Source organism: Hyla sarda, chromosome 4, assembly GCF_029499605.1.
Source record: "Hyla sarda isolate aHylSar1 chromosome 4, aHylSar1.hap1, whole genome shotgun sequence".
NCBI lineage: Eukaryota > Metazoa > Chordata > Amphibia > Anura > Hylidae > Hyla > Hyla sarda.
In genome coordinates, this window is record NC_079192.1 from 7,534,059 (window position 1) to 7,549,085 (window position 15,027).

Below are 15,027 nucleotides of genomic sequence, written 5' to 3' on the forward strand. Positions count from 1 at the left end.
GTCCAAAGCAAATCTAAGCTGACAAGTAGAAGACACAGGTTACATCTCACAAATATGCAGGGGTTAAGATAATGGCCCATCTTAGTGTGAATTCTCCACATCTATTGTCTTAACCCCTGCATATTTGTGAGATGTAACCTGTGTCTTCTACTTGTGAGCTTAGATTTGCTTTGGACTTGATAAAGGGAGGAATCCTGAAAGCTTCTCTACAAAATGCATGCATGCATGTGTATATATATATATATATATATATATATATATATATATATATATATATACAAAATGCACATACATATACATATATATATATATATATATATATATATATATATATATATATATATATATATATATATATATATAAACGGGCTGAGTATTTAACTCAGGGAGAGTTCACCACTCCTGGTGTGACGGAGCTTTCAAGGGCCACTAGTGGCCCTTGAAAGCTCCATCACACCAGGAGTGGTGAACTCTCCCTGAGTTAAATACTCATCCCGTTTAGTTGGTCTAAATCCCCTCATCTCAGCCAAGCCAGATTACCCTGCTCTGTACTGATGAGGGGCAAGTACACTGAAACAGCTGTCTGCAGATGGGTGCTCTTTCCTTCTGGAGAGAGAGTTCTGGCTTGGCATTAATCCTGATTAGCTTTTTATATTCCGTAACCGGAGCTAAGCTGATACCAGGGAACATCGCCTGAAAAGGTGATGTAATGAGCTGATTTGCATATTTATATATATATATATATATATATATATATATATATATATATATATATATATTTCTAAATACCTGTATACTCTGAATGATGGTTTACATATGAGACATATAATGGTGGCCAATTGTTGAGTCTCTCCTGAGGACGTCACATAACTATGACAGAAACGCATTGAGAGTGATATTATTACAATAAACGCATCTTTATTTGCTCTTCAGTCCTATTACTGGACAAACTATGCAAAGGTGAATGAGGTAGACCCCGATTGGGGTAAAACATTGACACTTTATCGCAACTTTTTTTGGTTGCCATGTGTGACCGCAAAATTGCACAAATAGTGTCTAATTTCTCAAACTGATGACAGAGAATTTGTAGCCATCTGTGAAGGCTCCGATAGACCTAATTGGAGTATTTACATTAGGCTATGCTCTGGGCTGGTTGCTAGGGACAATAGTACTCAGACAACTTTGAAATTTAACTATAGGTGATATGTTGGACTTCTACATTGTCTGATACTTACCTAGTGCTTGTTGTATATAGGTTGCTAAGGGCAACAACATCCTTTGTAACATAATACTGATAGAAACCCGGTCAGTTTCAAATATATTATGATTATTTTTGGTGTGGTATTAGAGCACGATGTGGTATGTTTTATGATTGACAATAAATGTGAAGTTTTAGGCACCTCCCCTTTGTACTTTTTGTATGGTTCAGTAAATATTTTTTTTTTTTTTTTTTATTGTTTTTTTTCATAGCTGGGAGAATTGGACCCCTTGCAGATTATTACATTTTTATGCAAGTTGTTTTGATATCAAATTTCAAGAAGATTGGATAATATTTAGGGGTTGCACACATTGATCACCTTTATCTCAAACTAGTGACATTTCTAACATTGAAGTGTTTTGTACTAATGGGCTTCTCATGTATTTCTTTCAACCAAACCAATGGGAGCCAAAAGAGGAATTTGGCTACTAGAAAAGGTGCCTTGTGGTGAGTTTTTAGGAGTCGGCTCCCTTCAAAGGAACAAGTACTTTTAGTTTTTCTCTCATAGAGAATAGAAAGCACTCGGCACTGCTGCCTGTTTGTATAACAGCAACGTGTTAGTACCTCTGTTGGCTGATCCACGCCAGGTGGTGCTCTCTGTATAATGCACAGCCCAACATACGAAATCCAACAACATAGAAAATAACCAGGGCGACTCATCATATGCGTTATCTTTACCACTTCTTTCAAGAAAACATAGGGGATACAGGCAGTGCAGGACATGGGTGGACAACAGACTCTGGGGGGATACTAATTGGGGGTTCGGTGCTGTTTCGCAGTATATGCTTCAACTGGCCCACCTGGCCGTGGCCCCCGCGTTACATAACGGGAGCGGACTCAGGGCGTACAGGTATGCACTTGGTCCTTAACAGGTTCATATAATATAATTTGACCAGAAAGACTTTTTAACCCCTTAATAATCCGGGAATACAAACCCCTTCTAGCTCCAGATTGTATGGGTGGGGACTTCAGTTTTGAAGCGGGATCCTGCCGTTATCCTGCTCCATGCACAATGACCCCCATCGAGGATGATCCATTATTAAGACAGCCAAAGGCCTTACCTGGCCTTCTATGACTGCTTCTTGACTTCTGTTAATAAAGCCTGCCTGTACAGATCTCACTGATCAATGCAAGACTAAGGGATTAGTGTCTGATCCCAGGGGATCCGATCCCCCACAATCTCCTGAACTGGACGCAGACTCTCTGCAGACCCTCCATTCATTTCTATGGGAGTGCTGTGCTTAGGCATCACCGGGGTTGCCATGGAAATGAAGGGAACGTGTGCTGTCTATAAACTTCATGTATTTGTGAGTATAAGTTTAAAAACGTATGAAATGTTTCTAATTATCCAATAACCATAGGAATGTCTGACTTAAAGATGTGTTATGCCTGGGGGTCTGCTGATACTTGTTGTTCTCTTCCCGTCAGTTGGTTAGGCTTGGTTATGTCACAAATTGCTTCGAGTGGTGAAATTGACCCAAATGTTCCCTAAGTGCTCATACATACTTTCACTGAAGGGACCTGCCCTTATTTTTTACGTGGAGCAGAATACTCAATATGTGGGGGTGCACTCAATATGTGGGGGTGCAGGAAACCAGACCCGGGGAGATGAGCGGGAGGTGAATGGGTCTTTTACTTCAGGAGATGAAAATCTTCAACACAAAATTGTTCAGTCCCTCACTCTAGAACTCTTGGTTGTGAAAGGGTTACCAATGTGCAAAGTGCAAATACAGGAGAGGTGCTGTGTGTCACTAGTCCTGAAATATATGTTCTTCTAGATGTTGCTGACCCTGAGGTGGCTTGAAGTTGTCCCTGTTTGGCTTACAGAGGTTATGCCTTGAGAAATATATGAAAAGTCCCCACACACTTTATGGGGCTCGGCTTGTGCAGATTATGAAATGTGACTTGGCTACTTCTCTCTAGACTTGACCGGAAGACTAATGTGGTCATAAGATATTGGCTACAGAGTCCTTCATTAACAATATTTCCTCTGCACGATTAACAGAGTTGAACAAGATGTGGCCTTTTGCACGGGGGCGAAACATACATACTGTTTAGGATGCCAGGTGCTGCACAGAGATCGCGAGGGGCCCCCTGTGATCAGACATCTTATCCTCTAGCCTTTGGATAGGGGATAAGATGTCTAGGGGTGGAGTACCCCCTTAACTCTTTCTCTACTAACTTCCTGGTGTACAAGGTATTTATAAGGGTTTATTAACATACTTCAAGAACATTCCTCTATTGAACTCTATGGGGGACAATAGAAAATGTGTTGCCTACATTTGGTGCAATGTGCATGTAGGTGTAAACCTTTTGGTAACCCTTTCACTGCCTGACAGTTACACTGGAATAGGAAGTAAAAATACAATACATAAAAAAATACATTGAGTGCATAAAAGTGCAACAAATACAAGAAATCCACATAGAGTGATAGGAAATGTAGTATATCCAACCCCAGATAGTGCCCTGGTGCACCACATATACCGAACACTGATAACAGCGATTCTACTGTACTTCATGAATGTCAACAAAGAAACTAATATTTTGTCATTTCCTTTGATGTATATAAATTAGCTACTAAAGCCCACTCTTTAACCCTTTCACTACCCTTTGAATTTTCATTTGTGGCTTAGGTTTTTCTTTCCCCTCACCTTCTCTCCTTCTTAGACACATCACTTTTTTTTAGATTTTTCCACTGACAAAGTGATATCTGGGTTTATTTTTTGGGGGACAAGTTTTACTTTTTATTCTCATACTTTATTTTATCATATACTGTATTAAGAAACCATAAAAAAAAAATATGTAGGGCAAAAAAAAAGGTGGGTGGGATTTGGCAATGTTGTGGGGCAGTATGGTAAAACTGACATGCTCAGTGTATTCTATGGGTCAGTACTGTTCCGATGATACCAAATTTGGAAAATGTAAGTTTTGTTTTATGGTATAAAAAAAAATATGGAAAACTAAAAAAAAAAAAATATATATATAGATATATATATCTATATATATATATATATATATATATATATATATATATAAATTGTTCATTGCCATGTTCTGACCCCTATAACTTTTTTTATTTCTCCACATAGGGAGAGTGTTGAGGTTTATTTTTTGCACCATGAGCTTCAGTTTTTACCGATACTACTTGTTTAGTTGTGGCTTTTTGATCACTTTTTATTACATTATTTGGGGGATGTGATGTGACCAAAAATGTTGCATTTGAAATTGTTTTGTATTTACACTGTTGACCGTGCAGAATCAGGATTACACTGCTTTATTTAACACCTTAAGGATGAAGGGCGTACCTATACACCCTCATCCCACTCCCCTACTATGATGCAGAGTCAGGAGCTGATAGCCGTCGGGACCAGTGGCTAATACCAGACATCACCGATCGTGGTGATTCCTTATATTAACCCCTTTGATCACGGTGTCTAAATTGTAAAAAAAAAAAAGTGCTTACATTAAGAAAATGTAAAAAAAAAAACTGTCCCGGCAGCAGAAGGGCCCTTACCTGCCTTCTAGCCATCCAATCATTGGTCTGATGCTCCAGCCAGGCACTGCAGGCTGGAGTAATCAAGCACAGATAACACTGATCAATGCTATGCTATGGCATGGCATTGGTCAGTATATGCAATCAGATTGCATGTAATAGTCCTCTATGGGGACTATAAGATGGTGTAAAAAAGTAAAACAAAAATTAATACACGTGAATTAACCCCTTCCCTAATAAAAGTTTGAATCACTTTTTATTGTGAATCCCTTTTACAATAAAAAAAATATAAAAAATGTAAACAAAAATAAACATAAACACATGTGATATTGCCACATGCGTAAATGTCCAAACTATAAAAATATAAATACAATTTACAAAATGGCGTTTTTTTTTCTTTCAATTTTGCCCCAGAAATATTTATTTCTGGTTCTGCTGTCGATTTTGTAGAGAAATTATGGATGATATTACAAAGGACCCATATGGGTCTGTAGGTGGAAAATTTAAAGTGTTATGATCTTTTAGGTGAGGAGGAATAAACAAAAGTGCATAAAATAAAAAATGGCCCGGTCATTAAGGCGTTAAAAAATAGGAAAAGTGGGTTGATTAACATTTTTATTAGCGAGGGAGTTTTTTTTTTATATATACTTTTTTTTTTAACACATTCCTCCTAGGGTATCTATTATGAGATTTGGCATAGCATGTCTATGTTATCTGCATTCAATTGCTACAGGCTGGCAAGAAGCAGCAATCACTGAGCCATGGAAGACCCAGAGGCACAAGAAAGGCCCCCAGCAACCCATCAGCACCCCAGAACTACATTGCGGAGCTACCGATTGGACCACTAGACACTAGAGATTACTGGCATTTAATGTTTATAGGCCATGATCGCTATTGATCTGCTGATTTTTTTTTATCATTTTCAAATTCAAATTTAAACTTATAGATAATATCCAGCAAATACACTTTATATCCCATGCTAACCCCCTCCACCATGAAAAAATAAAAAAAAAACAATAATTAATTTAACTCCCCTCATTCCAATCCTTTTCTAATCTCTTATATTTTTTCCTTCCTTTATATCCGATTAATTCAAATTTCTTTACTTTCTCTTCTCATTTTCTCCAGATTACTTCTTTAACCTGTTAAGGAACCAGGGATACCTGTACATTATAAGTCCGCTCCCGTTATATAACGTGGGGCCACGGTCGGGACCTGTGGCTAATAGTGCGCATCTAAAGTGAAACTAAATCACTGCCGGTTAGCTCAGGGGGATGTTCGGGATCGCTGCGGCGAAATTGCGACGTCCCGAACAGCTGTAGGACACAAGGAGGGTCTCCTACCTTGCCTCCTGGTGTCCGATCGCCGAATGACTGCTCAGTGCCTGAGATCCAGACATGAGCAGTTAAGTGGCAGAATTATCGATTAGTGGTTTCTTATGAGAAACCAGTGATCAATGTAAAAGATCAGTGTGTGCAGTGTTATAGCCGCCTATGGGATAACAATGATCAATGTAAAAGATCAGTGTGTGCAGTGTTATAGTATCCTATGGGATAACAATGATCAATGTAAAAGATCAGTGTGTGCAGTGTTATAGTCTCCTATGGGATAACAATGATCAATGTAAAAGATCAGTGTGTGCAGTGTTATAGTCTCCTATGGGATAACAATGATCAATGTAAAAGATCAGTGTGTGCAGTGTTATAGTCTCCTATGGGAGCTATAACACTACAAAAAAAAGTGAAAAAAAGTGAATAAAGATCATTTAACCCCTTCCTTATTAAAAGTTTAAATCACCCCCCTTTTCCCATTTACAAAAAACAAAAACAAAAAAAAAAACATATGTGGTATCGCCGCGTGTGGAAATGTCCGAATAATAAAAATATATAATTGATTAAACCGCACGGTCAATGGCGTATGCGCAAAAATTCCAAAGTCCAAAATAGTGCATTTTTGGTCACTTTTTATATCATGAAAAAATGAATAAAAAGCGATCAATAAGTCCGATCAATGCAAAAATTGTACAGCTATAGAATTCAGATCACGGTGCAAAGAATGAGCCCTCATACCGCCCCATACGTGTAAAAATAAAAAAAGTTATAGGGGTCAGAAGATGACAATTTTAAACGTATAAATTTTCCTGCATGTAGTTATGATTTTTTCCAGAAGTACGACAAAATCAAACCTATATAAGTCGGGGATCATTTTAATCGTATGGACCTACAGAATAAAGTGAAGCTGTAATTTTTTCCAAAAAATTTACTGTGTAGAAACGGAAGCCCCCAAAATTTACAAAATGGTGTTTTTTTTTTCAATTTTGTCTCACAATGAATATTTTTTCCATTTCGCTGTAGATTTTTGGGTAAAATGACTGATATCATTACAAAGTAGAATTGGTGGCGCAAAAAATAAGCCATCATATGGCTTTTTAGGTGCAAAATTGAAAGAGTTATGATTTTTTAAAGGTAAGGAGTAAAAAACGAAAATGCAAAAACGGAAAAACCCTGGGTCCTTAAGGGGTTAAAGGGGTTATTCAGAAATTGAAAAAGAGACCTAATTTTTTTAAACCACTCCCTGTTTGTCTCCAGGTTGAGTGTGGTATTACTACTTGGTTCCATTCACTTCAGTGGAACTGAGCTGAAGACCCACCCAACCAGAAGACAGACGGGGAGCGGTCTTTGAAAGAAGTTAGCAATGTTTTTAGATTCTTGGATAACCCCTTTAATTTTTAAAAAGGTCTAAATAAAATGAAAGAAGCGATCTGATTGGTTGCTATGGGCACCTGGTCAACTTTTCCTCTGAGCAGGTTTTGATAAATCTCCCCCATTAAAGGGGTATTCCAGGCCAAAACTTTTTTATATATATCAACTGGCTCCGGAAAGTTAAACAGATTTGTAAATAACTTCTATTAAAAAATCTTAATCCTTCCAATAATTATTAGCTTCTGAAGTTGAGTTGCTGTTTTCTGTCTAACTGCTCTCTGATGACTTACGTCCCAGGAGCTGTGCAGTTCCTATGGGGATATTCTCCCATCATGCACAGCTCCCGGGACATGACATTATCATTGAGCAGTTAGAAAACTTCAGAAGCTAATAACTATTGGAAGGATTAAGATTTTCTAATAGAAGTAATTTACAAATCTGTTTAACCTTCCGGAGCCAGTTGATATATAAAAAAAAGTTTTTGCCTGGAATACCCCTTTAACCTCTTAAGGACCCAGGACGTACGGGTGCGTTCTGGGTCCCCGTCCTGCGATATAACACGGGGGCATTATAGTGAAGCTGGGACCCGCCTCTAATAGCGCGGGGCACTGATCACGGTGCCGCGCGCTATTAACCCTTTAGCCGCGTGCTCAAAGCTGAGCCTAAAAACGAAAGTGAAAGTTGCCGGTTAGCTCAGGGAGCTGTTCGGAATGGCCGCGGTATAATCGCGGCATCCCAAACAGCTGTAGCACAGGAGGAGGTCTTCTTTCCTTCTCCTGCGCTGTCCGATCGCCAAATGAATGCTTCAAGCCTGAGATCCAGGCTTGAGCATTCAATCGCCGAAAACACTGATTGATCCATTCCTATGGAGATGGATCAATCAGTGTAAAAGATCAGTTAACGCAAAGTTATAGCCCCCCCTATAGGAGCTATAATATTGCATAAGAAAAGTGTAAAAAAAATCATTAACCCTTTCAATTATCCCTTTCCCCAATAAAAGTTTGAATCACCCGCCATTTTCAAGAATAAAAAAAAAACACAGTGTAAATAAAAATAAAAACAAACATATGTGGTATCGCCGCGTGCGTAAATGTCCAAGTTATAAAAATATACCACTTTTTAAACCGCACGTTCAATAGCGTACGCGTCAAAAAATTCCAAAGTCCAAAATAGCGCATTTTTTATTACTTTTTATACCATAAAAAAGAATAAAAAGTGATCAAAAAGTCTGATCTAAACAAAAATGGTACCACTAAAAACTTCAGATCACGGCGCAAAAAATGAGCCCTCATACCGCCCTGAACACAGAAAAATAAAAAAAGTTATAGGGGTTAGAAGATGACCATTTTAAACGAATACATTTTCCTGCATGTATTCATGATTTTTTTCTGAAGTGATACAAAATCAAACCTATACAAGTAGGGTATCATTTTAACCGTATGAACCTACAGAATAAAGACAAGGTATAATTTTTGCCGAAAAATGTACTGCGTAAAAACGGAAGCCCCCAAAATTTACAAAATAGTGTTTTTTCATCAATTTTGTCGCACATTTATTTTTTTTCCCCTTTCACCGTAGATTTTTGGGTAAAATGACTAATGTCATTACAAAGGAGAATTAGTGACGCAAAAAATAAACCATCATATAGAATTTTAGGTGAAAATTTTAAAGAGTTATGATTTTTTACAGTTAAGGAGGAAAAATTTAAAATGAAAAAACTGAAAAAGCCCGGGTCCTTAAGGGGTTAAGTCTTATTAGTCAAACAAAGTAGGTTTAGTATTCTTAACATTATGGCATGATTTACCTGCTTTGCATTATCCTTTTTTCCCCAGTGAAATGCGGAAGACCTTAAAATCTCCACACACTGTTATGTTTCGTCTCCTCAAGGATAAACCATTTCTTTGATGATCTGAAAAAAAATAAAAAGTTGAGTTGACTTTACTTAAAGGGGTTATCCAACATAAGACTTTAGTTTCTAAGTGCCAGACAGTAATGGTCATGCTTACCAGGGATCTGTGCTTGTGTTGGTGATTAATGGCCGTGTCCTGTGTCCCCCATCACTCTGCTGACTTGTTTTTGGGAACTGGCTACTTCCGGCTTCCATGGCCTCCCTCAGACTACAATCCCCAGGATACTTTGTTTCAAGGGGAGAAGGGACTTATTTACCTCTTACACATCGGTCGTCCTACCAATTGCAGCACAGCCATTCACCCTTTGATCACATGACTTTCCCGACATCACCTGACACACAAGATCTGTGTGATGATGAATGCACGCACATGTGGGGCGGTAACGACATCAGGATACTGGCTACACACAACAGACGAAGTAACAAAGTCCCCTTTCAGCACCGGATTTCTGATGTATTGTCTCAGGCCGCATAGTAAATTGGGAAATGTCCGAGACAACACTCATTTTGTAGGCTGCAGAAAATAAAATTCCAATGAAAAGAAAGCTGTAGAAATTCAATACTAGGCACCAAACACAGGTAAGTGAAGTATATTAGTAACTATAGTAACTAGTTACTAATTTAAATCCTGAATTACCCCTTTTAAACGACTCTACTTAGTCAAACAAATAAGGTTTAGTATTTTTAACTTAAAACAATGGTCTGCGAATTGACTACAGAGTTAGCAATGTTACCTCTGCTTGATAAACAGAATTGAAGAAGTGGCCTTTACCACAGCGGATGGACTAGGGGATGAAGCTCGATAGGACATCTTTACTATCAAGCAGAAGCAGAATAGTCTGAAGAGTGTTCCATTCCTACAATGGCCTGGCTTGGCCTGTTCCTCTGAGTCCAGAAGAACAAAAAACGTGAATACAGATCAATTACTTTATTAAGGTATAATCAGTTAAAAACTACAACAGTGAAGGCCAAAGGACCTATACAACAACATATACATCCAATGACACAGAATTAAAACTGGACGCACAAAGATAAGAGACTGCACAAAAAGGGCACTACCTCAAAGAGGGGTCCCAAAAAAAGGAACCCCAAAAAATAGGGAACAAATGACCGGTATAGGGATCACTCAAATGAGTTAAAGCCAACCATAGATAAGGCATGAATTAAGCATGTTCATATTACCTAGTGGTATGAAAGTGAAGAGCGCCACTGCCCAACGTTTCGCCACCAGTAGGCTTCTTCCGGGGCGTAATTGATCTGTATTCACGTTTTTTGTTCTTCTGGATTCAAGTGCTTACTTGCGTGGGATCTCTATGGTATTATGGGAATTTCTGTGATATTTATGTATACTGTTCCTCTGAGGTAAAGTGCAGCTAGTACATCCTCTCTCTTGCTCCATTACTCAACTCTTTATCTACTAACTTCCTGGTGTACAGGGTATGGTCTGCAAATTGACTAAGTCTCAATGGTCAAACATATATTGCCTTGGGTGAAGTTGATGAAAAAGGTGATGAAAATAGTTGACTAATGTCTTTTTGTAAACCTGGCCTAATATTATTACTGTGTATGCAATCACTCTCAAAATGAAGACTTTTGTTGTATTCTCATCACGGTACTAAATGCTTTAAGGATTTGTGTGTTTCTTAGGCTGTATATTACGGGGTTCAGCAGTGGAGTCCCAACGGTGTACAGCAATGATAAGAGTTTTGTTATATTCAATGATTGTCCTTTAGTTGGAAGAATATAAACACCAAATAATGTCCCATAGAATATGGAGACCACAATGAGGTGGGAGCTACAGGTGGAGAAGGCTTTCTGTCTACCGGTAGCTGAAGGAATATTTAAGATGACATAGATGATACAACTATAGGATATAATGACTATTAAAAATGGGCAGACAAGAACAGAAGCGGCCATTATCTGAATTTTCAGTAGGACGCTACTGATATCTGAACATGATAGTTCAAGTAATGGAAACAGGTCACAGAAGAAGTGGTCAATTGTATTCGGTCCACAAAATTCTAACATGGATGTTGTTGCTATGTCAACCATCACTAATGAGAAACTTAACAACCAACTCATGAAAGCCAGTTTCAGACATAAATTGTGGCTCATGATAGAGTTATACCGTAAAGGGTTACAGATGGCCAAATATCTATCATAGGACATCACCGTCAGGAGAAGACACTCCGAACACTCAGCAAAGGCAAATATGTAAAATTGTGTAAAGCAGCCTCCCAAAGAAATGGTCCCGACTTTATGAAGTAGAGTGTGGAGCAATATAGGGACGATATCTGTGGTCAGTAAGAGGTCCGCTATGGACAACTGTGTCAGGAAAAAGTACATGGGCCGGTGGAGATCACTGCTGTATACTACCAAAGTCACCATGAGGAGATTTCCACATAACGTCATACAGTAGATCAGGAGGAGAACAGCAAAGGATAAGTAATTTAGATCTTGTGAGTTGTTAAATCCCAAAAGATGAATCGTATTAAGTATAGAAACATTTTGTTGAAACATGTCCTAAAAAAAAGTTGTCAACATCATCTTTAAATATATGGCTAAAATTCTGGAATCCCCACACTTAGGCTATGTTCACACCTATGTGCAGAATTGTGTGTGGTGTCCCGGTACTGTACGTGTACTGTACCTTGTGTAATAAGTCCCCAAAGTCAGAGTTCCTCTGTACTGATAGGATGCTCTTAGTGGGATAACCCCTAGTCGCCTCTTCCTTCTTTAATTTTATGTATATATTTTATATATTGTATAGTGTAAATGTTGCTTCCAGGACCTCAGGTCACATGATTAGTAATTATGTTGTTCTGCTAAGGACCTTCCAGGTCATGTGCTCATGTCACGTGATGTACCACAATGCTTTGTATTAGGACTGACAGGTCTGGCCCCCTTGCCATATAAGGGCGCTGTTATCCAATACTCACTCTCTTGTCCGGCTCTTTCCCTTGGGATATGAGAGCGAGCGGAGCTCTGTGCTTACCTACAAGACAAATTAGGCCTAAGCTCACCAATCCAGAGCCTTACTAAACCGGGAGTCTACTCAATCCAAATTCCGTTAATCCTACGTGACTGCTGGACCTAAACAATACCCCTAAATCCAGTGGAACAGCGTAAAGCAAATCCTCCAAGCTTATTCCCTACAAGGTCCAAACCAAACCTGTGAGGAGCCTAAAGTCCGGTCCTCTGTAAAGACTGTTACTATGTTTAACCTGCATAAAATCTGCAGTAAAGTTATCTTCAGTTTACAAAAATTCCGGTTGTGAATAATCCTTTATTCCTCCCTATCGTTCCTGGGACAGGTGGCGGTAGGATACATATACAGGGAGGAACCCGCACCCTGGCGTCACGACAGTTAAGGGTAATCCAACACCCTTTCATCACTGCACAGCTACACCCTACCTACCCTACACCTCCAAGCTATCACATTTGCATTGGACTTCCGCATGGAGATTCCGCCACAGCAAAGCGTCCCATGTTTCTGTCACGAAAATTTCAATTTCCGTGTCTGCAGAAAGACTTACCCAGTCCATACTTTCTGCGGAGTCTGCACAAAATGCATAGCTGTCTATGAGAAGGCGCATTCCTTTGCGGTCCTAGCGCCAGCATAACATGCCAGGGCTAGGACCGCACAGGAATGTGCCTTCTCATAGACAGCTATGAATTCCGTGCAGAGTCAGCAGATAGAGAAGGCGCATTCCTGTGCGGTCCATGTTGTGTTGTGCCGGTTACAAATGTCTCAATCAAGCTAAACCTTTCAGGAGATTTAACTCTCTAACACAAATTACCCAGCCTTACCTAGATAGATATACGCTTCCTACAACCTGGTGTTGAGATACGACAAGTATCTTGGGGAAATAAAGTGATTCAGCCATCACCTCCACCATTTATACCTTTATCGTAAAAACAGCTGGGAACATGGGGATCTCGTGAATATTCTCCTGTGATTTATTAAAATCATATCTTCAGATTATAGCAATTTACATCTTTACACTTGTTTCATAGATAGAAAATATAGTTAACCCTTTTTCAAGCCTTAAATATTAAAATTTTCAATCTAGAGGGCCATAAGATATATTTTTTTTTTTTAGTTGGGGCTAAAAATCCATGATATACAGTATTTGTGGGGTGAAATTTTAGGAGGGATCGTTTCCATACAGTGTACTTTACGGTAAAAATGGCATGTTATCTTTAATGTGTAGGTCATTACAATAACAATCATACCCGATTTGTATACAATTTCATTTTACTACTTTATTTATTTTTCAGATTCTGAAGACACACAATTTATGACACTCTTAAGACTTGTACAACTGTCCCAAAACTTTTTGGGGACCAGATGCCTGACAGTGCTCTGCAGAGGGCTAGTAGGAGTAGGAGTGTAGGGAGTGTTGGTAGAGATGAGTGATCCGAAAGCGTAGTACCCGGTTTTGCTTAGAACTTCGCCTAAAATGATGTCTGGCAAACATGAGAACTTACCCGGCAAGGGTACTACTGAAGAGTAGGAATGAGGAACACATGGCATTTTGGCACCATTTCAGCATAGGATGAGGAAGTAGGAACACTGAGGTGAGGTTATGGTAGCCCAGCATACTTTGGAGCTGATAGCAAGATCACATGACTGACAGGTTAACCAATCATTGCTTGTATACAGCAGCCCAGGCAAATCAGGAGGCAGCAATGGGATGGGTCTAAAAGGAATGATAAAACCCTATGCACTGCATTATGGCCGCCATCTATGACAGACAGTCTGGGCAGTGAGTACAGAGTTACAGAGCCCGGCTATAGAAAGCGTTCACACTACAACACTAAGCAACTTGAGCAAAGGAAAATCTACAGCACAGAGTGAAGCATTATTCAGTGGAGCTGACCTGCATTACTGTGTCCACATTGATTCTGCCTAACAAAAAATCCCAAAATGGTGTCACAGTAGAAGTGGCCCTTCTAGACCATCTGTTTCATCATCTCTGTCTTTGCCCCTCCCCCCTCACCAGTGCCCAGCAGAAGGATAACATTATCCACGAGGAGGAGTTGTGCCATGATCAGCCTTTGGAGTGTGTTGCTGAGATGGGGGAGGGGGATGCAGTGGTCGAGCATAGCATTAGTAAGACTGGTGGTGGTAGGCGTGGCAGGGATACTGTAAGGCATCATGGTGGATGTGGTGAGAGGAACAAGGAGCCCATGATCAAAAGTTTTTACTGACAGGAGCGGTGGGGGTGATGAGATGGAGTCTGATGATGATGAAGTTTTGGATAGAACATGGGTGACATGTTCAAAACAGAATTCTAGTGGCAGCGATGAAGAGCTGAGAAGAGGTAGGTCCAAAACATCTGTCAAATATATATGATTATACGGATTCATTCTCTACTAGAGATTTTCTCTGTGCCCAGTAAAAAAAATGGTCCTATTGGATGGAGGTTTTGAAGAACTCGAAAAGGGGCCATATTGCTCACACTGGACACTAGAGCCATATATGTAAGCAGTAATTGCTCTATAGGAAAAGTTCCTTTAAGTACAGACCTCTAAGGCCTAATTCCGCTCGGAAATTTCATTGTAGCAGATTACCATTGTTTTTATTCAGATTCTGCAGATCGGCTGCAGAAATACAAATTCAAGCCTCCGTGGAAAGAATTGAAATGTCAATTATTTTGGC

General features: G+C 39.3%; 1 protein-coding gene across 1 annotated transcript; it reads right to left on the reverse strand.

Annotated features, from left to right (window-relative positions):
- Positions 1-10,940: 10,940 nt before the first annotated feature.
- LOC130367190 (olfactory receptor 11L1-like) lies at positions 10,941-11,882 on the reverse strand. Its single transcript, XM_056569593.1, has one exon. The coding sequence runs from the start codon at positions 11,880-11,882 to the stop codon at positions 10,941-10,943; it is 942 nt and encodes a 313-aa protein (XP_056425568.1).
- Between the last annotated feature and the right edge of the window lie 3,145 nt (positions 11,883-15,027).

Excerpts from the sequence above, each read along its gene's own strand:
- LOC130367190 (XM_056569593.1), bottom strand. The coding sequence starts at position 11,882 with ATGTTTCAACAAAATGTTTCTATACTTAATACGATTCATCTTTTGGGA.